This window comes from Girardinichthys multiradiatus, chromosome 12 (genome assembly GCF_021462225.1).
Source record: "Girardinichthys multiradiatus isolate DD_20200921_A chromosome 12, DD_fGirMul_XY1, whole genome shotgun sequence".
Taxonomy (NCBI): Eukaryota; Metazoa; Chordata; class Actinopteri; order Cyprinodontiformes; family Goodeidae; genus Girardinichthys; species Girardinichthys multiradiatus.
Genome location: NC_061805.1, coordinates 49,064,219 through 49,087,311, shown reverse-complemented (window position 1 = coordinate 49,087,311; position 23,093 = coordinate 49,064,219). Strand labels below are relative to the sequence as shown.

Below are 23,093 nucleotides of genomic sequence, written 5' to 3'. Positions count from 1 at the left end.
CTCAGGGATTCAGGCTTATTATGCTTGTGATAAAAACAAGAGCACTCTGTGGAGTGCAAGCGTCAGAGCCGTCCTCTATCAGTTTTAGTTTACCCTCGACTGTCAAGGCAAACACAAAATGATCTTGTAGCTACATAAGTGGTGCTTTTTATGTAAATGTGCTCATTTGTTTCCATTGGTAAATATGCAGAAAATAACTTGTTTGTGGAAATATTTCATGATGGAAAGACTATATTCATCCAAGAAATTAGTTTATTGCCAAAAGCCACAGCTGAGTGGAGAAATAAACACTTTACTGGTGTTCATATTAGCCAGTAAACCCGTCATTGTGATACAGTGCTAAATATCCCATTTTCTCACTTTTTTCCTGCTTCACAGATTCTCGTATGTTTTTTTGCACAAGCTTCCGCTGTTCTCTCCCATCTTCAGTAAAACGTCTGACCATAGGGTGAAATCTAAGGTCTAAAAGTCAGATGAGAGGCAGATGAAAAGAAGATGAATGTTGGAATAAAATGAAGCTGTAAAGTAGCAGGTGAAAAAGACAAAAAGAGTTGGTAGATTGGAGAAGGAGAAGAGTGATGCAGATACTTAGAACAGTATGTTCAGGCCTGCTGACACTCTTATTGGCCGTTAGGATTAAAGTAGCATCTCATTTTTCTCATGTTCAACTTCTCTTTCCCACTTTCCCGCCCTCATAGTCTCTCTTGCTATAAGTGTCCTCCCTGTCTTATTTTTCCTTGTCATTTTTTCCTCCTCCCTCTCCTCCTCCTGTCTTGCACTGCGATTGTCACATTAATCTGTCCTCTCAGTCTGCTGCTTTATTTTCTCAATACGGTCGCTGTGAAATCAAGTGGAAACTGCATCCCACATTGTTTGAAAAGCCCCTGCTTTAATTTGCCTTGTCTACTATCCAGATTGGATGGACCTTATCTTCGTCTATTCCGTTTTTTATCCAAAGAACATGACAGTGACAGAAGTGTTTGAGGCGCATTAATATTTTGCAGATGATGTTCAGATCAGTTCAAAACTTCCATACAAAGTTTTTAATTGTTCTTGCATTCCATATTGTTTTCACAAGCGCAACATTCAACAGTAATCTCTTAATTGCATGTTTTCCTGATATCCTGCAACCTTAATCTGAGCTGTGCAGAAAAAATTATTCTTACTACAAACCTACTAAAATGGAAAAACTTAACTTTCATTTGCACGAAAGGAATAAACCTAAATCCAAATTTAGTATGTGTTCAAAGCTCTGAACTGGTATCCACAGCACCCACTGGGTCTCCTGCTCATCCTCTTCCCCAGCTCATCTGTCTGCCCTGTGGTGCAAGCTCATTTCAACTGGATTGTACATAAAAGTATAAACCTATTAGCTTCACCTTCTGGTTTTGCTTTGTCTTCAGCATGGCAGAGCTATCCACATCACTGAGGATGCTTTCCGAGTCCATCTATTGAGCTTTCATTCCATTTTATGCCATCTTGTGATCAAGATCCTGACATACTTGAACTCTTTCATCGGGGACAGGAACTAACTGAAACTGAAAGTGACAAATCACCCTCTTTCAGCAGAGATTGGAACTCAAGTTTGAGACTTTGTCTCTAATCACACTTAAGCTGGAAAAATAATAGACTTCTGACCCCACTAAGACTGGTGCCCAAAAGACTTGAGGCTTGACTTGGACTCCTGGTCTGAGACAGGAATCTCAGTAACAATTTTTTATCTCATATAGTAAGTAGCGAATGGAAGCCGGTACGTGAATGTAAATTATTTTTGCTTTTTTAAATGGGAGCAAAAGTATGGACCCTTAAAGCTTTCTACCTGCAAATTTTGGCCCAACTGCAAAACATTTGTGCATCACTGACTTAAACAGATGGAATAGAGGGAGTAAACAGTTGAATGCCTTCATCTGGCTTCTGAATACCTACCGTAGTTTAAATGGTGCAGGGTGTAAAACTACACAAAAATTAGTTTCCCTCATACTTAAGTACTTTATTCGTACTTAAGTACTTTATTCACGGTTAGGTAGGTTTTTAGGTATGCCTCAAGAGAAATAAATGAAAATGTATTTTGTCTGTACTTTGGTCAGCTGTAAACAACTGACCACTCAAAGCACTTTACACTAGAGGGGTATGCAACTTGATGTTAAGTGCCTTGCCTAGGGGCACATCGACATGTTGCAGGAGGAAGCTGGAATTGAACCCACAGGGCAACTGAAAAGATGACATGAGGGCATCATACATTGTTGTCAGGTTGCGGATCGTCTGGGAAGCAGTGTGGGCTGAGATTGCACTTAGACACAGTTCATGAAACGCATCAGTGATATTCTGGCTGACAGAACCCTGTTTCTGTACTCTAAAACTCCTTCCGACTTCCGACTGTTAATAGTTTGACTGCACAACCGCGATCAAACTGATTTAAAATATGATTTTTATGGGTGCCAGACTATATGTGTATATATATATATATATGTATGTATATATATATATATATATACTCCGGCTTCCTCCCACAGTCCAAAGACATGCCTGTTAGGTTAATTGGTCTCTCTAAATTGCCCTTAGGTGTATGAATGAGTGTGTGCATGGTTGTTTGTGTGTGTTGCCCTGCGATGGACTGGCGACTTGTCCAGGGTGTACCCTGCCTCTCGCCCATAGACTGCTGGAGATAGGCACCAGCTCCCCCGCGACCCACTATGGAATAAGCGGTAGAAAATGACTGACTGACTGACTATATATATATATATATATATATATATATATATATTTATATATATATATATATATATATATATATATATATATATATATATATATATATATATATATATATATATATATATATATATATATATATATATATATTTATATATATATATATATTTATATATATATATATATATATATATATATATATATATATATATATATATATATATTTATATATATATATATATATATATATATATATATATATATTTATATATATATATATATATATATATATTTATATATATATAAATATTGGCCTGTATATTCTTGGTTCTTCAAAGTAGCCACCTTCTGCTTTGATTACTGCTCTGCACACTCTTGGCATTCTGTTGATGAGCTTCAAGAGGTCGTCACCTGAAATGGTTTTCCAGCAGTCTTGAAGGAGTTCCCAGAGATGTTTAGGACTTGTTGGCCCTTTTGCCTTCACTCTGCAGTCCAGCTCACCCCAAACCATCTCGATTGGGTTCAGGTCCGGTGACTACAGAGGCCAGGTCATTTGGCGCAGCACCCCATCACTCTCCTTCTTGGTCAAATAGCCCTTACACAGCCTGGAGTTGTGTTTGGGGTCATTGTCCTGTTGAAAAATAAATGATGGTCCAACTAAACGCAAACCGGATGGAATAGCATGCTGCTGCAAGATGCTGTGGTAGCCATGCTGGTTCAGTATGCCTTCAATTTTGAATAAATCCCCAACAGTGTCACCAGCGAAGCACCCCCACACCATCACACTTCCTCCTCCATGCTTCACGGTGGGAACCAGGCATGTAGAGTCCATCCGTTCACCTCTTCTGCGCTGCACAAAGACACGGTGGTTGGAACCAAAGATCTCAAACTTGGACTCATCAGACCAAAGCACAGATTTCCACTGGTCTAATGTCCATTCCTTGTGTTCTTTAGCCCAAACAAGTCTCTTCTGCTTGTTGCCTGTCCTCAGCAGTGGTTTCCTAGCAGCTATTTTACCATGAAGGCCTGATTCACACAGTCTCCTCTTAACAGTTGTTCTAGAGATGTGTCTGCTGCTAGAACTCTGTGTGGCATTGACCTGTTATCTAATCTAAGCTGCTGTTAACCTGCGATTTCTGAGGCTGGTGACTCGGATGAACTTATTGTCCGCAGCAGAGGTGACTCTTGGACTTCCTTTCCTGGGGCGGTCCTCATGTGAGCCAGTTTCTTTGTAGCGTTTGATGGTTTTTGCGACTGCACTTGGGGACACTTTCAAAGTTTTCCCAATTGTTCGGACTGACTGACCTTCATTTCTTAAAGTAATGATGGCCACTCGTTTTTCTTTACTTAGCTGCTTTTTTCTCTCCATAATACAAATTCTAACAGTCTATTCAGCTCATCAACAGAATGCCAAGAGTGTGTGGAGCAGTAATCAAAGCAAAAGGTGGCTACTTTGAAGAACCTAGAATATAAGACATATTTTCAGTTGTTTCACACTTTTTTGTTCTGTATATAATTCCACATGTGTTAATTCATAGTTTTGATGCCTTCAGTGTGAAGCTACAATATTTGTAGTCATGAAAACTCTTTGAATGAGAAGGTGTGTCCAAACTTTTGGTCCGTACTGTATATATTTTATTTATATATGTGTATATTGTACATTGTAAATATGTATATTCTGTAATGCAAAAACAAAACCAAAGAGCAAAGTGTACCGGAGTCAAATTCCTTGTTTGTTTGTACTTGGCAATAAAGCTGATTCTGATTCTGATATATAGACATATACAGGGGTTGGACAATGAAACTGAAACACCTGTCATTTTAGTGTGGGAGGTTTCATGGCTAAATTGGACCAGCCTGGTAGCCAGTCTTCATTGATTGCACATTGCACCAGTAAGAGCAGAGTGTGAAGGTTCAATTAGCAGGGTAAGAGCACAGTTTTGCTCAAAATATTGAAATGCACACAACATTATGGGTGACATACCAGAGTTCAAAAGAGGACAAATTGTTGGTGCACGTCTTGCTGGCGCATCTGTGACCAAGACAGCAAGTCTTTGTGATGTATCAAGAGCCACAGTATCCAGGGTAATGTCAGCATACCACCAAGAAGGACGAACCACATCCAACAGGATTAACTGTGGACGCAAGAGGAAGCTGTCTGAAAGGGATGTTCGGGTGCTAACCCGGTTTGTATCCAAAAAACATAAAACCACGGCTGCCCAAATAACGGCAGAATTAAACTCTCCTGTTTCCTCCAGAACTGTCCGTCGGGAGCTCCACAGGGTCAATATACACGGCCGGGCTGCTATAGCCAAACCTTTGGTCACTCATGCCAATGCCAAACGTTTTCAATGATGCAAGGAGCGCAAATCTTGGGCTGTGGACAGTGTGAAACATGTATTGTTCTCTGATGAGTCCACCTTTACTGTTTTCCCCACATCCGGGAGAGTTACGGTGTGGAGAAGCCCCAAAGAAGCGTACCACCCAGACTGTTGCATGCCCAGAGTGAAGCATGGGGGTGGATCAGTGATGGTTTGGGCTGCCATATCATGGCATTCCCTTGGCCCAATACTTGTGCTAGATGGGCACATCACTCCCAAGGACTACCAAACCATTCTTGAGGACCATGTGCATCCAGTGGTTCAAACATTGTATACTGAAGGTGGTGCCGTGTATCAGGATGACAATGCACCAATACACACACAGAAAGACTGGTGAAAGATTGGTTTGATGAACATGAAAGTGAAGTTGAACATCTCCCATGGCCTGCACAGATCTAAATATTATTGAGCCACTTTGAGGTGTTTTGGAGGAGCGAGTCAGGAAATGTTTTCCTCCACCAGTATCACGTTGTGACCTGACCACTATCCTGCAAGAAGAATGGCTTAAAATCCCTCTGACCACTGTGCAGGACTTTATATGTCATTCCCAAGACGAATTGATGTTGTATTGGCCGCAAAAGGAGGCCCTACACCATACTAATAAATCATTGTGGTCTAAAACCAGATGTTTCAGTTTCATTGTCCAACCCCTGTGTATATCGATTCCTGGCCAGGGGTCTTTCTGCATGGAGTTTACATGTTCTCCCCGTGTATGCGTGAGTTCTCACTGGGTACTTCCGCTTCCTCCCACAGTCCAAAGACATGCCTGTTAGGTTAATTGGTCTCTCTAAATTGCCCTTAGGTGTATGTATGAGTGTGTGAATGGTTGTTTGTGTGTTGCCCTGTGATGGCAGTGGACCTGTCAAGGGTCTACCCCGCCTCTCGCCTGCAGACTGCTGGAGATATATATTAATAAAGTCAATGAAATGTGTTTCAACAGCTCAGTGCCATGAAGACTGTCTGTCCTGTCTGGGGACTCCCGACCACTGTGAGAGCTGCAGAGACCCCAAAGCTTTTCTCCATCGTGGTCGTTGCCTGTCGGTCTGTCCAGGGGGTTACTATCCTGAAGAACAAGTGTGTTCAGGTAAGAATTTCACTTTTAAATTAAGACATGCATTAAAAAAAAAAGAATACAATGAAGAAAAACACTAAATTTGGAGTTCTTAGAAGTTGAGATGGTAATTCCACTTATCCATTTGGTCATGTTGGTAACAGGTTTAGGGATATTCCCCAGCTCATTCTGGGGGATCCCAAGGTGTTTCCAGGTCAGAAGAGAAATATCGTCCTTCCAGCATGTTCTGGGTCTGGCCTGGGCTCTCCTTCTAGTGGGATGTGCCCAGAAAACCTCTAAAGGGAGGCCCCCAGGAGACATCCTGGTCAGATGTGAAATGCAAAAATTACAGTCCAGGCTAAATGTTTTTTCATATTTTGTTTTTTGTGACCTCAGGGGTTTTAGACATTTTTTCATGTTTCTATGATAGACAGAAAGAGATCTTCTGTAATTGTCTTTGGCATACTGGGTATCATCTTCATGACCAAATTCAGACAGATGTGACCAGTTCCTGTCTTCTTAGCACTTGGAGTTGTTCAAAGTTGGCTGGGTTTAGTCTTACCACCTGCATTTTGGAAACTGACCACATTTTCTCTGAAATTTCAATATTGTGACCACTTCACTATTGCTTTTGCCTTTGGACATTGTGCTCCATCATGCCTGAAAATCCATAGATCATTACTAAACTGTTTGCAGACTGTTGAAGGGCATTTTCATTCAGCTTTTTATACATGGCAGTGTTGTGATTATGAATATGAATATATTATTTAATATTTAATAGTAATACTTTAATAGTTTATTAAATAATATTTCGGTCTGTTAAGGGTTGTCCTGTGAATAACAGCCCAAGGTGATGGTATTAGGACAAAATAGAAAGGTGTGAGACGAGCTCTGACATTATTGAACAGCATAAACTCTGCACAGATATGGAATGAATTCACACATTTCTTAAAATACAAGAATTTATTAAAAAAACTAAGTCAACTCAAAGTCAAACATATTTCAATCAACAAACTCTTTACTATGCTAAAACAATCCAACTAAACTACCAAGCAGAATTAAAGAATAACGAAGACTAATGGGGTATGTACAATATAAACAAGTTGATCAAACATGGTTGAAAACCATGACCGAAAGAGTGTTGCAACATTACCATGAAATATTTATGTTTGAGAACCAAGGATTATCATGAAGAATCTGGAATTGAAGTTAAGTTAGTCTTTTAACTAATTTAGGCAATAATTGGTATACCTTTAAACAACCATTCACAATGCAAGATCAGATAAAACATTAATTTAACAAAATAATATTTTAAAGAATGATTTGTTGAATAAAACCAACCTTCTGGAAGTTTTTAACACAAACAAACCAAACGTCATAACACGAAAAATGTTTAGATTGTTTTACTCTAAATTACTTCTCTCCGCCCAAAACACAACCTCTTACGTGAACCGTGCTGAGGAAAAGTTGTCCGGGGTGATGAAGTTGAAGAAAACCTCCACAGTGAACAAAGGGTTAACTTGCTAACCTCCGTAGCTGTGGTGTGGAGCGGCTCGTTCTGTCGGCCGGCCAAACTGCACGTTACAGCTGTAACCACGGTGATGCTGTCCTGTTGTCATTTCTTCAGACCGGGAAACTGCTCCACTCAGCATTGTAGAGACAGGGTCTCTGCTGGGAACTCTCTGGAACACAGTTTGCTTCTGTAGACCTCAGAGAGAAAGTCAAGCCACGCTTGTACCTTAATTACCCCGTTCATGAATGAATACCGGATACACAAACAGCAATTCATTCCTACTTAACTTAGTGCATATGATCGCGTGATTGTACGACACTCTTGGATCCAGTTTGAGGAGTTACGTCTATTTGCCAGCAAAGAGACATTAGAGTGCTGTGTCCCTCCGTCCAGTTCCTCTGGGGACCTGCGTGGAAGAGGTCAGTCTGTTGCAATAGCAGGGTTTTTATTTAAACAATGATGTCACGGGAAGTCCGCTGTTATTCCCTTCTTGGCTGTGCTGGAAGTAGGTTAATGCGATTTATTTTGAAAGTTCCAGAAAAGTTCTTACTGGCCTTTCCTGTTGTAACCCATGGCTGGGGTCCAACAGTATTCTCAAACTGGGAGGAAACCTACTCCCTTGGATGAGAAGCAATCCTAAACGTGGATTGGATCAAAATGCTTTTCCAGATGTCTTCAAACAGTCAAAAGATTCATCAGAGTTTTCTGTTGTCCATCCTTGTACTTCCTGCAAATTTCAGTTTCTCTTTGTTATCTTTTTCTCGAGAAGAGGTGGCATCTTTGCGACCCTTTTCTGAACTTCTCCTCAACTTAAGTGCAGAAGCACTCATACCCACCTGCTGCCTGTGTTAAGCAGCCTCTGCACCGTTGGCAAGTCAATTCAGAAGTTTGTTATTAGGAGAAGACGGTCCTGGAGCACGCTGGGCTTTTTTGGACATCTTGAAGCACCCTTTTCTACTGCTGAACCTCTCATCTCATCCAAAAAGCATTTATTTGTGCTGCAGCAGTTTGGTGCAAAGTAATGATGGAAACATGTTTTTCGTTGGAGATAATCATTGCTGACGCAGGAAGACAATGACTTCTGTCAGTTTATTTAAAAGATTGATAGAAAAATACAGTGACAATATGTTTGTTATAAAGTAGACATTTTAAGCTAATACAACGTTTTGCAGTGTTTATTATATACATCTGATAATCAGAAAATAAGATGAAAGTTGCATAGTACTTGCTTTAAACCAAAACCTTTGGCCATGCCTGTCATCTTTAAGCTGCAGGCATCTGGTTATAGTGCAGTAGATGATAATCATAAACTGTCACTCCCACACCAAAATCACTTGAATATTAATGATATAGGCAAATATATGGAAGCAAACATGAATGCTTAAATTTAATCACAATAGCAGCTGCTAAGCAAACCTGCAACATCTCACCTATCATATAATTAAATGTAGAGTAAACCTATCTACTACTAACAGACACAAGCAACAACATAACACCTCTGGAAATGTGTAAACTACCTACAGATAGACACACAAACTCATCAATGTGTTGAATAACCACATTAAACAACAGCTTTCTGTGCTGAAAAGATAAAAATAAAGCACATAGATATCAATTAAACTGTGATCAGAAGAAATATTATTATTTTACTTATGACTGAATTATTCAAGTGACTATTGAACCCTACACAAATATACTGAATATACTTTAAACCAAGACTCAGTGTGGGTGTAGCCGTGTTTCTGTTTATATTTGTTATTAAGCAACAGTTGCTATAATCTTCGATGTAGTCTGCCTGTTCTCTGGATGAGCGAGATGTTTGCCACCCACAGCTTTTATATGTAGATGTGAAACACAGTGTGGAGTGATAAAATACTCACATCATCAACTATAGGTATTAATGCTTGTTGGTAAACTTGAGATTTCCTGTTATTTTGTTAAAAATATTAAAAGCAGTGATAAGACTTTTAATGGATGTATTCTGTTCAACTGTGGGAAATGGTATACTAAAAAAGTATGAACTAGAATAGTGTCTGGATGTCATTAAAAAAGTGACCTTCTGAAAATGAACCTGAAATGATCTTAGGTGATGCTCTATAATATTATTTAGTGTTAAAATAAAACAAAATGTAAACAATGAGCCAAGAGACAAGATGAATCTTAAAGTCTGGAACCAGTCAGGGTTTGATATGATCATTTGATTTTAAATCAAGTCACAGAGGCACCAAATCCATGATGGGAAAATCATCCTTTTTAACGACATTCTGCTGATTTGTACCCGCAGCAAAAGGGATGTTGGTTACTCAAGCAAATGATGAATCTGCCCCGGGGTTTCCTTCTAGGTAGGTAGGTAGGATATGCTTGACAAACCTCTTCATGGACGCATCCTAATCTGATGACCTCGATTGAATCCTTTCAGTGTTGAGAAGCAGCAGCTCTTAAAGTATGAGCTCATTTCAGCTTCTTGTGTCAGGATTTCTATTTTGGCTGTGAGCCATATCTCATGGACAAAGGAGTGTTGGAAAATAAATTTACCAGTAATTGGAAAGCTTGGCATTTCGTCCCAGGTCCTTCTTCACCATGACAAACCGGAGTAAAGGTTCTCATTACTAGACAGAAAGCCCCGATTCGTCTGTCTATCTCCTACTTTATCCTGCCACAACTTGATTTAAAAACACTGAAATAATTAAACCTCTCATTTTAAACTGGTGACTCATTTTGAACTGCAATTTGAAGGTACAGTCAAAAATTACACCAAGCTTTCTTGAGAACTCATAACAGTAAGAACTTAATGGGACAAAAACACTTTAGCAACTATTTAGAAGATTTAATTTTCCCCTATAATATCTCCATCCATTGATGCATGTTTCAAGGAACTTTAAAGAAACCCTAAACAGAAGCAAATTTGGATCCAGTTTAGGCAGAGAGAATTGAACATAATCAGCAAATCATTGAAAAGTCATCTCACTGATCCCAAATAAAGCAAGTATACCAAGAAGAAAATGGGGCCGACGGTTGAGCCTTGAGGTACCCTTCGTATCCTGGATAGTTTCCAATATGAAAATTCAATTCAATTCAAAAATACTTTATTAATCCCAAAGGGAAATTAAATGTTGTTGTAGCTCATTATGTAGGTTTCTTCAAAGAGCCGTTGTAGGTGTGGGCAGGAAGGATCTCCTGTAGCGCTCCGTCTTATGAAGAGGATGCTCAGGTTCTCCACAATGTTCTTCATTTTATGAAGAATCCGTCTTTCCACAATGATCTCCAGAGGTTCCAGAGGAGTCCCCAGAACAGAACCAGCCTTCTTTATCAGCTTGTTGAGCTTTTTTAAGTCCCTGGCTCTGATGCTGCTTCCCCAGCAGATGATGGCAGAAGAGATCACACTTTCCATAACAGACTTATAGAAGATATGCAGCATCTTGCTGCAAACGCCAAAGGACCTAAGCTTCCTCAAGAAGTACAGTCTGCTCTGTCCCTTCTTGTAGATGGCTTCACAGTTGCATCTATACTCTAGTCTGTTGTCCAAGTGAACACCGAGGTATTTATACTCCTCCACCACCTCCACTTCTTCTCCCATGATAGTAATAGTTTTTGACCTATTCCTGTTTCTCTTAAAATCTACAATCATCTCCTTTGTTTTAGTCACGTTCAAAATGAGATGATTGTTTCCACACCATGCCACAAAGCGGTCCACCACCTTCCTGTACTCAGCTTCTTGTCCATCTCTGATCCACCCCACGACTGCAGAATCATCCGAGTATTTCTGCAGATGACAGGAGTCTGTCTTGTACTGGAAGTCTGAGGTGTACAGAGTGAAAAGGAATGGTGAGAGTACAGTCCCCTGTGGTGCTCCTGTGCTGCTGACTACCTGGTTAGACTCATAACCCTTCAGTCTCACAAACTGTGGTCTGTTTGTCAGGTAGTCTTTGATCCAGGAGATTGTTGAGGCCTCCACCTGAGTCTTCTGGAGTTTCTGACAAAGCAAATCAGGTTGAATTGTATTAAAAGCACTGGAGAAATCAAAGAACATGATCCTCACAGTGCTGCTGGCTTTGTCCAGATGACAGTGGGTTTGTTGAAGCAGGTGTATGATGGCATCTTCAACTCCAACTCCACAACGATAAGCAAACTGAAGGGGGTCCTGATGGTTTACTGTTTGCTTACTCAGGTGGGCCAACAGGAGTCTCTCTAGGACCTTCATGATGTGAGATGTCAGGGCAATAGGTCTACAGTTATTGAGGACTGATGGGTGAGTTTTATTTGGTTCCACAACACCAGAACCTTCTTCTGGGCCAGGCTAAGATTGAAAAGGTACTGCAGAATCCCACAGAGCTGCTCTGCACAAGCCTTCAGGACTCTAGGGCTGACATGATCTGGACCTACAGTCTTATTCCGATTCAGTCTCTCCAGTTGCATCTTCACTTGACTTCTTGAGACACACAGGTGGAAGGGGGAAGCAAAGGAAGCATCAGCATCTTCTGATATGGTTGAAGGTAAACATGTAGAAGCAGAAGGGTCAATGGCTGAGGTGGAAGATAAAACATTTGAGGTGTTACTGGACAGCTGTGGATCCTGTGGGTCAAAGGAGGGTGGGATGTCTGTTTGGCTGTGAGCAGGATAGGAGGATGCTGAGCTTCTTTATGAACTGAACCTATTGAAGAATGTGTTCAGTTCATTGGCTCTGTCCAGACCTTCATCGGTGTGATCATCCTTCTGCTTGAAGCCTGTGATCTTCTTCATCCCTGTCCACACATCTCTAATATTGTTTTGCTGGAGCTTGCTCTCCAGTTTCTTCTTGTACACCTCCTTGCTGTCTCTTATCTTGACTTCTTGCTTCTGTATAATCCTCAATAATTCTCTGTCTCCCTCTCTGAAGGCTCTTTTTTTCTTGTTAAGCAGGCCCTTCAGGTCACTGGTGATCCAGGGTTTGTTATTGGGGAAGCATTTCAAGGTTCTGTTGGGGATTATGTTATCCACACAGAAGTTTATATAGTCGGTTACACACTCAGTCATGGCATTGATGTCCTCTCCATGTGGCTGGCACAGTGCGTCCCAGTCTGTAGCTGTAAAAGAAAATATGTTATCAGATGGATTACATAGAATTTTCAGAAATCTGAATCTGAATCTTTAGAATAGGGAATTGGGACAAATTATGGGCCTACATGATATTTGAAATCAGATATTAGTTAATTAGGCCAAACTAAAGGTTTTTACAAAAACTAAGCTAAAGGTTTTTTGTTAAAAATGGTCCTCTAAAGTGATAATAAAGGTTGCACTGATTCAGTTTACCACAGTGTGTGTGTGTGTAAGTCGAGGTACTCTCGTTGAAGATCAACACGTCCTTGTTAGAAGCATTGTTCAATAAATTTTGTAGCAGCTATGTGGCAAAAATGCCTTTTATTAAGGGGTGGGAAATATAACACCTCTAAATATTGATGTTTTTGTTTCTGAGCTTATGTGGGGAAACATACAGCGATGAGGCAGAGCTTCATATTTCTAATGAGATAAATTCTATCCCGCTTTAAATTTATCATCATGTTACCCCAGGGCGTTCATTTTCCGTTTTTCCTCTCATGTTCTTTTCTCTAATCTGTATTTATCCTCCATCGTCATGAATTTCCACTGTCTCCACCTCGTCTTGTCTCCCCCGTCCCCTCCACCCAGGTATCGGTTTCTGTGTGGGTGGCTGTTTGGTTTAAAGGGGATTTAGTTTGCTGTTCTACTTTAAAAAGCAACTTTTTTTTGCATTTTGTTCCTCCTACATGTCCTCAAGTCAATATTATATTCAAGAAGATATTTTGTGAGATCATTTATTGCACTAATGAACTGTGAATTACACAAAAAACTGGTATGCATATTATGACACCTTTCTATCAAAATCAAGGTGAGCTCTTTCTACAATGTAAACTACTGTAGCTCATTGGTTGGATCTCACCAAACAAACCAACCTTTGCTCCCCACATGGTTCAGTGAGTCTTGGGCACCCAAGTCACCACTGGAGTTCACCACTGAATCAGGGTGGCACACTATATAGCTATATTAACGCCACAAAGGACTGTTTGGAGTGCAGTAATTGTTGCCTAATATATTTCAAGCATTAGAAACTCACATTTTGCATGGTAGTGTAATATATTTAGCCTGTTGGACTCAGTATTACAACATTAGATGCTTACACCTGACACATATGAGGGTACTTAAGATGCTAAAAGTCACAGAAAGGTTTTGAAACACGACTGATAAAGAGAAATGGAAGGAAAATGTGCATATATTGCAACTGATTCCAGTATTGCAATGTTTAGCAACAAATCTTGCCATTGCAAAATTTTCTAATGACATGTCGCCCAATGCTCAGTCTTCCTTGGACCACTTTCACATTTTTCCTGCTTCTGACACTTCAACTTTAAAGACAAACTGCTAACTTGCTGCCTTATTGTCCTGATCAGCAACAGGTCCCATCATGAATATATAAAGAGTGTTTTTCATTTCACCTGTCAGGTAAGAAGCAAATGTCTTATCAATGTATTGCAATGAATGCAATATCAGATCAAATGGATAATGGAGGTAGCAGTACAGGAACACTGATGGTACCATATACCCAGCATGTGGCGCCACCTCAGGCATGGACAAACATGGTGATTTTGCGTGGAAGAGTCATACATCTGGCACATCCTCTTCCTCAGCAAGTCATTCTACAGCTGTTGTAACTTGTCCTCAAAATCCAACAAATCAGAACTGAACTGGGTGAGAGTTAATGTCTAAACTGATCCTGCGCATGTTTGACTGGGGGACAATGAGGGAAATTCATGATCCCAGTCTCCACAATTTCGGCAGTATTGCTGCTTTATGAATGTCTAATCGTCTTCTATGGTGATACAAGCCCTACATGCTTCGCCAAACGTGATACATCACCATTTTTCTTCAGTCCATATCTGCTGGTTCCAAAAAAGCTGCAAATGCATCCATCCCTGCTCTGGTTTTAATGGCAACATTTGTTTGGGATGGTAAATCCGTAGTCCGGCTGATGACAGTCACTGAGAGATGTTGCAGGGTGACAAGAGGTGTTGTGAAGAGCTTTGTGTCCGTATCCAGTTTGCAAGCACAGAAATCTGGAAGTTGTGGAAAGCTTGGCACACCATCAGGCGAGCCTTCTTCTGGTGTGCCTAACCAGAACTTTCACAATGTGTGTGAGTGGTCTCAAGAACTCATTGGTCCCAACATTAAACAACTGTAACACATGTACACCCCACATTTTGGGTAACTGCACAGTACAACCTTCCATCCTTATTAAAACTTATGATGTGACCTGTATGAAAATGGGTTCCAGGCTGTCTGCTGCCTGACGCATCAACCTGGAATCTGTGTCTGCTGACCGTCTCTCACCGTTTGGGTTGTAACACATTGACTTGCTCATGATGCCACCACTTCTGCTTTCTGCTGCCTGTTCTGGACATGTCAGTGCAAGTCATTTACATCCCCATCACTGGTTTGCATGTGAAGCAAATTATATCCGAGTCAAAGATTTCCTTCTGGTTGTAATTTTTGTTGTCAATTATTGTATTAATGTTTGCACAATAGTGCAAACAAAGTTTCTAGTTTTGTTGGATTAAGCAGATGTTTCATGTTTGGAGGTGACGAAAAAGGGAAATGTGCAACATAAAACTTAAATCCCCCAGCAGAGAAATGTGCTTCTCTTTTAGGGCTGGTCTTGCTTTATTTTCTCACAGCAAACAATAAATTCACATTTTAGTTTGCTGCTTTTCTCCGGATATTAGGGAAATCTGTGTTCACTTGGATTTATGCTGAGGTCTTGAGATTTTGCTTACATACCCGCTTTAATAATGTGACAACCCTCCAGCATACTTGGGATTTAAAGACCCTCATGGGATTTGTTTGTGTATAATTTACAACCTGCTTTCTGTTTCAGTGCTGTAACAATTTCCAGAGCTCAGCTCTGCTCAGAAAAAAAATATTTCTAAGGCAACTTATTTAATCACATTCCTTCTTCTTCCCTTCAGCCTGCCCAGAATCCTGTGCCACATGTTCTAGTAGATGGGAATGCCAATCCTGTGAGTCCCAGCTGCCTTTACTGGACCCGGACAGAGACCAGTGCCTGGGTTCCTGTCCCCCTGGTTCCTACCAGCACGACCACTCACATTGTCGCCGTAAGTATCGCAAGATCTGATCTGACAAATTTTCCCCTTAGTCAGATTTACCCTCCAACATTATTGATAACAAAGTGAAGTCTAGTTTTTATTTATCTCAAAACTTTTCTGAACTTCAGGGAGAATTAAGGAAGTTTTTGATAAATATTTGCATGACTATTCTTTACTTTTGTTAACTATTTTATAGTTAAAGTGTGCATGTTGAAAATCAAGATATTATTTGCCCATCTCTAATGCTGCCAAAAGCCTAAAACATCACGACCAAAAAAACTTTATGATATGCATTGATTAATGCCTAATATCCCACTGTGGTCTGTCTTATGTAGCATTTATTGCCCAGAAACAATATTAACACCCTATGAACTTTTCCACATTTTCTGAAATTGCAGCTTTTTAACAGGACTTATGTGATAGACCAACATTAAGTGGTGCATAATTGGGATGTCCAAAGGAAAAGGATATCTAGTTTTCTTTTTTTTTCCTTCTCCAAATAAATATCAGCAGAATGTGGCATGTATTTTTATTCAACCCTCCTAATACTTTGTAGAACCAACTTTTGCTGCATGTCTTTTGGGGTGTCTCTACCAGCATTACATATCTGGAGATTGTTTTACTTAGCAAAATGCTTCAGGTTCCTAATGTATAAATAAATCTTGATTCTCAATTATTCTCACTTGGATTTAATTCAATTAAATTTATTTCTACAGCGTCAATTCACAACACATGTCTTCTCAAGGCACTTTACACACTCAGTTCAATGGAATCATACAGATTCCAAGTCAAGTACGTCAATTCCAATTGATCCTAATTATTAACCCTTGCAATTAAGTTCAGTTTAAATAGTTAAATTGGTTAAATAGTTTTTCTATCTAAGGAAACCCAGTAGATTGCATTGAGTCAGTGACTTGCAGCATTCACTCCTGGATGAGCATGTAGAGACAGTGGACAGTCACTTGCATTGTGTTGTTGACTTTACAATCTCTCATACTCAGCATGCATGTAGCGACAGTGGAAAGGTCTGGACTTTGACTATGTTGTGATTATGAATATGAATATATTATTCAATATTAATACTTTAATATTTTATTAAATAATATTTCGGTGTGTTTAAGGTTGTCCTGTAAATAGCAGCCCAATAAGGCGATGGTATTAGGACAAAATTGATTGGGATGAACCAAGCTCTGACATTATTGAACAGTATAAGCTCTGCACACACAGAATGAATTCACACAATTTCTTAAAATACAAGAATTTATTAACAAAACTAAGTCAACTCAAAGTCAAACATATTTCAATCAACAAACTCTTCACCATTCTAAAACAACCCAACTAAACTACCAAGCAGAATTAAAGAATAAGGAAGACTAAAGGGCTATGTACAAAATAAACAAGTTAATCAAACATGGTTGAAAACCATGACCGAAAGAGTGATGCAACATTACCATGAAATATTTATGTTTGAGAACCAAGGATTATCATGAAGAATCTGGAATTGAAGTTAAGTTAGTCTTTTAACTAACTTAGGCAAAAATTGGTATACCTTTAGACAACCATTCACAATGCAAGATCAGATAAAACATTATTTTAATAAAATAATTCAATTCAATTCAGTTTTATTTGTATAGCGCCAATTCACAACACATGTTGTCTCAAGGCACTTCACAACAGTCAGGTACATACATTCCAATTAATCCTAACCATTGAACAGTGCAGTCGGAGTTAGCTTTTTATTCAAATTGGATAAAAAGTTTTTCTGTCTAAGGAAACCCAGCAGATGGCATCCAGTCAGTGACTTGCAGCATTCACTCCTCCTGGATGAGCATGTAGAGACAGTGGACAATCACTGGCGTTGACTTTGCAGCAATCCCTCATACTGAGCATGCATGTAGCGACAGTGGAGAGGAAAAACTCCCTTTTAACAGGAAGAAACCTCCAGCAGAACCAGAACCAGGCTCAGTGTGAGCGGCCATCTGCCACGACCGACTGGGGGTTTGAGAGAACAGAGCAGAGACACAAAGAGAACAAAGAAGCACTGATCCAGGAGTACTTTCTATGGGAAGGAAAGGTAAATGTTAATGGATGTAGCTTCTTTAGTCGTTTCACCTAGAAAGAAAGAACAGATAAACTCTGAGCCAGTTTTCAAGGTTAGAGTCTGAAAGAGAGCACATAGAGTTAGTCACATTAAAAGCTCAGTCAATCGCCATGTCTAGGAGAGAGAAAGAGTTAAACACTAAGACAGGGCCATGTGGATCATCGGTAGAAGGTGAGCATTAAGCTATTGCCAGCAGAAGCTTGGACGATGCCCCTCTCCAGGAAGGTGTCACAGGCAGACACAGAGTCAGGCCAAGTGTAGCTTCTAGGAAGAGAATAGAGAGAACAAGGTTAAAAGCTGAAATAACAGCAAATAATGCAGAATTAGAGAGTAGTGTGAGAATGTAGCAAAGAGGGTGAAAGTGGTCATTATGTCCTCCAGCAGCCTAAGCCTATAGCAGCATAACTACACAGATAGTTTCAGTTCAGATTATTTAGCTAAACGGCGCTTATTTACAACAATGTCGTCTGAAGGAACCCCACAAAGGGTCCCACTGATGGTCATTGTTATACTAAAAACCCCAAGGATTGGGATACCTCTCTCTGTCAGACTGATTATAACCATTGGAAAAGAGAAGGGGTCATACAGGTAGCAGAAATGGAGGGTGTGTTTGCACCTCAACCATAACTGAGCCGGTTTAGGCTAAACCTGACTCCACCTCACTCCAACCAACAGGGAGGGAGGAAGGCTCCCTCCCTGATAAACTAAGCCACTCTAACTATAAGCTTTATCAAAAAGGAACGTTTTAAGCCTAGGCTTAAAAGTAGACAGGGTGTCTGCCTCACGGACTAAAACTGGGAGCTGGTTCCACAGGAGAGGAGCCTGATAACTAAAGGATCTGCCTCCCATTCTACATCTAGAGACTCTAGGAACCACCAGTAAACCTGCAGTCTGAGAACGAAGTGCCTTGTTAGGAACATATGGAACAATCAGATCTTTGATGTATGATGGAGCTAGATCATTAAAGGCTTTATATGTGAGGAGGAGAATTTTAAATTCTATTCTGGATTTAACAGGGAGCCAATGAAGGGAAGCTAAAATAGGAGAAATATGATCTCTCTTTTTAATTTTCATTAGAACTCTTGCTGCAGCATTTTGAATCAGCTGAAGGTTTTTAACTGCATTTTTTGGACATCCTGATAGCAAAGAATTACAATAGTCCAGCCTTGAAGTAACAAATGCATGGAGTAGTTTTTTAGCGTCACTCCTGGATAGGATATTTCTAATTTTGGCAATGTTCCGGAGGTGAAAGAAGGAAATCTTAGAAACCTGTTTAATATGGGATTTAAATGACATGTCCTGGTCAAAAATAACACCAAGGTTTTTTACTTTATTACCGGAGGTCAATTTAATGCCATCCAGGTTAAGTGATTGACTAAGCAGTTTCTTTTTTAAAGACTCCGGTCCAAAGACGACAACTCCTGTCTTGTCTGAATTTAGAAGCAAAAAATTTAAAGTCATCCAAGTTTTTATGTCTTCAAGACATGCTTGTAGTCTATCTAACTGGTTGGGCTCATCAGGATTTATGGATAAGTAAAGCTGAGTATCATCAGCGTAACAGTGAACATTTATCCCATGCTGCCTGATAATTTGACCTATTGGAAGCATATATATAGTAAAGAGAATTGGCCCAAGTACTGAACCCTGTGGTACTCCACAATTAACCCTGGAGTTGAAAGATGATTTATCATTTACATGAACAAACTGGAATCTGTCAGACAGATAAGATTTAAACCAGCCTAGCGCTGTTCCCCTGATCCCTACAGCATATTCCAGCCTTTTTAAGAGAATATTATGGTCGACTGTATCAAATGCAGCACTAAGATCTAACAGAACCAGAACAGACACAAGTCCATTATCTGAGGCCATAAGAATATCATTAGTGACTTTCAGCAGAGCTGTTTCAGTGCTATGATGAGCTCTGAAACCTGACTGAAACTCTTCAAACAGGTCATTGCTGTGTATATGCTCACACATTTGATTAGCAACTATTTTCTCAAGAATTTTAGATAAGAACGGAAGATTGGATATAGGTCTGTAATTTTTCAAGTCATCTCGATCAAGCGAAGGTTTCTTAAGTAAAGGTTTAATTACAGCTACCTTAAAAGCCTGTGGTACATATCCATTTACTAAAGATAGATTAATCATATCTAAAATGGGGCTGGTAATCAGAGGGAACACTTCCTTAAATAATTTGGTTGGGATTGGGTCTAACATACAAGTTGAAGGTTTAGATGAAGCTAATATTTCTGATAGCTCAGGAAGCTTCACAGGATCAAAACAGTCCAAACACAAATCAGGTTCTGCAGTTATTTCCAATGTTGTCTCACCTGCTGAGGATGAAGTAATCATCTTCGGGAGTATGTCAAAGATTTTCTTTTTAATAGAATCAATTTTATTTAAGAAGAATCCCATAAAGTTATGGCTGCTAAGAGCTAAGGGAATGGATACCTCAACAGAGCTATGACTCTGTGTAAGTTTAGCAACTGTACTAAAGAGAAACCTAGGATTATTCTTGTTCTCTTCTATTAATGATGAGAAATAAGCTGTTCTGGCTGGGCGAAGTGTCTTTTTATACAACATTAGGCTATTTTTCCAGATTAAGTAGGAATCCTCTAGGTGTGTAGAGCGCCATTTTCTCTCCAATTTTCTAACATTGTGCTTTAAAGTACGCAGCTCTGAATTCAACCAGGGAGCCAGCCTCCTATTAATGATTACCTTCTTTTTCAAGGGGGCTGCATTGTCTAATGCATCACGCAATGATGAAGAAACACTATGAACAAAATAATCAATTTGTGAAGGGGAAGAAACAAAATTATTGCCCTCCACTGTGCTTTTCTGTGATAATGAGGAAATCAAAAGTGGAACAGATTCTTTAAAGGTTGTTACAGCATCGCCTGATAATGATCTACTATAATGAAATTTTCTTTCAGGTGTGGAGTATTCGGTTAAATTAAACTCAAAGGTTATTAAGAAATGGTCAGACAGGACAGGGTTTTGAGAGAATATTGTTATGTCTTTACACTCAATGCCATATGTCAGCACAGGGTCCAGAGAATGAAGACAAAGGTGGGTAGGTTTGTTAATGTTTTGAGCAAAGCCAATTGAGTCTAAGATAGCATTAAACGCTATATTTAGGCTATCACTTTCAGCGTCAACATGAATGTTAAAATCCCCCACTATAATAACTTTATCTGTATTTAACACTAAATCAGATAAAAGGTCTGAAAAATGATCTAAAAATTGAGAGTAAGGGCCTGTTGGACGGTACAAAACAACAAACAGAAGTGGTTTTAGTGCTTTGCAATTTGGATGAGGAAAACTAAGGATTAAATATTCAAAAGAGTTGTAGCTATTGATTGGTCTGGGACTAATCAATAAATCCGACTGAAAGATGGTTGTTACTCCTCCTCGCCCCAGTATTTTGAGGAATGTGAAAATTTTAATAATTAGTAGGAGTTGACTCATTTATAGTAACATAATCCTCTTGCTGCAGCCAGGTTTCTGTGAGGCAAAATAAATCAATCTGATTGTCACAAATCAGGTCACTAACTAGCAATGTCTTTGAAGAGAGAGATCTTATGTTCAGTAAGCCACATTTAATTGTTTTATTTTTCTTTTCGGTCTGAGTTGTGTTTATTTTTATGAGATTTTCCTGAATTCCTCCTTTTAGATTATTTTTTAACCTATTCAATTTTGGCCGTGGGCGAGACACTGTCTTAATAGCAATTTTAAAGAATGATTTGCTCTTTTCTCATCTACCTAAATGTGTGATTTCATTACTTTGCATAGATATTCAGATTTCTCAGAAGGATTACCAGCGAAAGCCAAATATTATTAGTATTTGAAAATTTGGACTAAAGCTGTTTTTACACCAATGACCAGAGAATTTTAGATTTCTTAAAAGGATTATATTACAACTATATCATACCATTGACAGCCAAACATTATTAGTATTTAAAAAGTTTGGACTAAAATTGTTTTATACCAGTGACCCAGCTTATTTGAATGATGGGACCATAACTGCCTCATACCAGCGACCTCAAGAAGGATTAATATTATAATTTTTCTTCTAGCACCGGATGAATTCCTTACCACAGAGGACTTAATGAGCTAATTACCTCTATTAGAAAGCTTGGATTAGAACCAGCTCTTACCAGTAAACTCCCAAGGATTATAAGTGTCATTTGATTAGTTTTTCTGTGTTTGATTTTCTGTATCATTGTAATGTTTTTCCTCATGTACAGCGCTTTGCATGCCTTGTTGCTGAAAAGTGCTATATAAATAAACTTGACTTGACTTTGCTGAATAAAACCAATCTTCTGGATGACCAATTATCAATGGTGTATAATTAGCTGTCTTTATTTAGTACAATAATATTTAAAGTAATATTATTAAGGAAATATTATTCAGAATAAGAACCAAACCTTTGGATAAATGGGTCTTAATTGTGTTTAATTAGTTAACACGTTTAGTAAAATAATATTTAAGGAGAAATTACTTCCTACATTGGAAACTAACAACCTTTTTGGATAAATGATCTTCAGCTGACTCATAAAGTGTGCAAGAACGTGTTCTTAGCTATTAGCGGTTGGAGCTAAAACAAAAAAAGCTTATAGCTGGTTACCAGAATCAAACACATACCTTTAAAATACCACTAATAAAAGTGTTGAAATGCATAAGCGTGGACGGTGCGTTATGGCCAATCTGTGTTTAAAAACCACCCTTTATATAAAGTTTGCCTTAACTTTCAAAACATAACATGAACACATCCTTGGCTGAGTTCTAGTCTGCTAGCACTTACTGTAGCTGAGTTTCTCAACACAAACAAAAATAAAAGTCATTAAACAAACATTATTTAGGGTATTTACCTCTAAACTATTCTTTTCTGCCTAAACTCTACCTCTTACGTGAACCGTGCTGAGGAGAAGATGTCCGGGACAACGAAGTTGAGGAAAGCATCCCCAGTGAACAAAGGGTTAACTTGCAGCTAAACTCCATAGATGTGGCAAAGGGGCGGCTCGTTCTGCCGCCCGGCCAAACAGCACGTAGAGCGGCGTGCTGTGTTGCGGTACCTTTGTCCTCCTTTCAGACCGGGAAAAACTGCTCTACTCGGCGATGTAGAGACAGGGTCTCTGCTGGGAACTCTCTGGATCACAGTTTGCTTCTGTAGACTTCAGAA

At 39.3% G+C, this 23,093-nt stretch overlaps 1 protein-coding gene across 1 annotated transcript in view; it reads left to right on the top strand.

The window, feature by feature from the left end:
- fras1 (Fraser extracellular matrix complex subunit 1) overlaps positions 1-23,093 on the top strand; it is a 379,704-nt gene that overhangs the window by 156,007 nt on the left and 200,604 nt on the right. The window contains exons 12-13 of the mRNA XM_047381020.1: positions 6,034-6,177; positions 15,673-15,819. Coding sequence (XP_047236976.1) covers positions 6,034-6,177; positions 15,673-15,819 — 291 coding nt within the window. The remainder of the gene's footprint in view (positions 1-6,033; positions 6,178-15,672; positions 15,820-23,093) is intronic.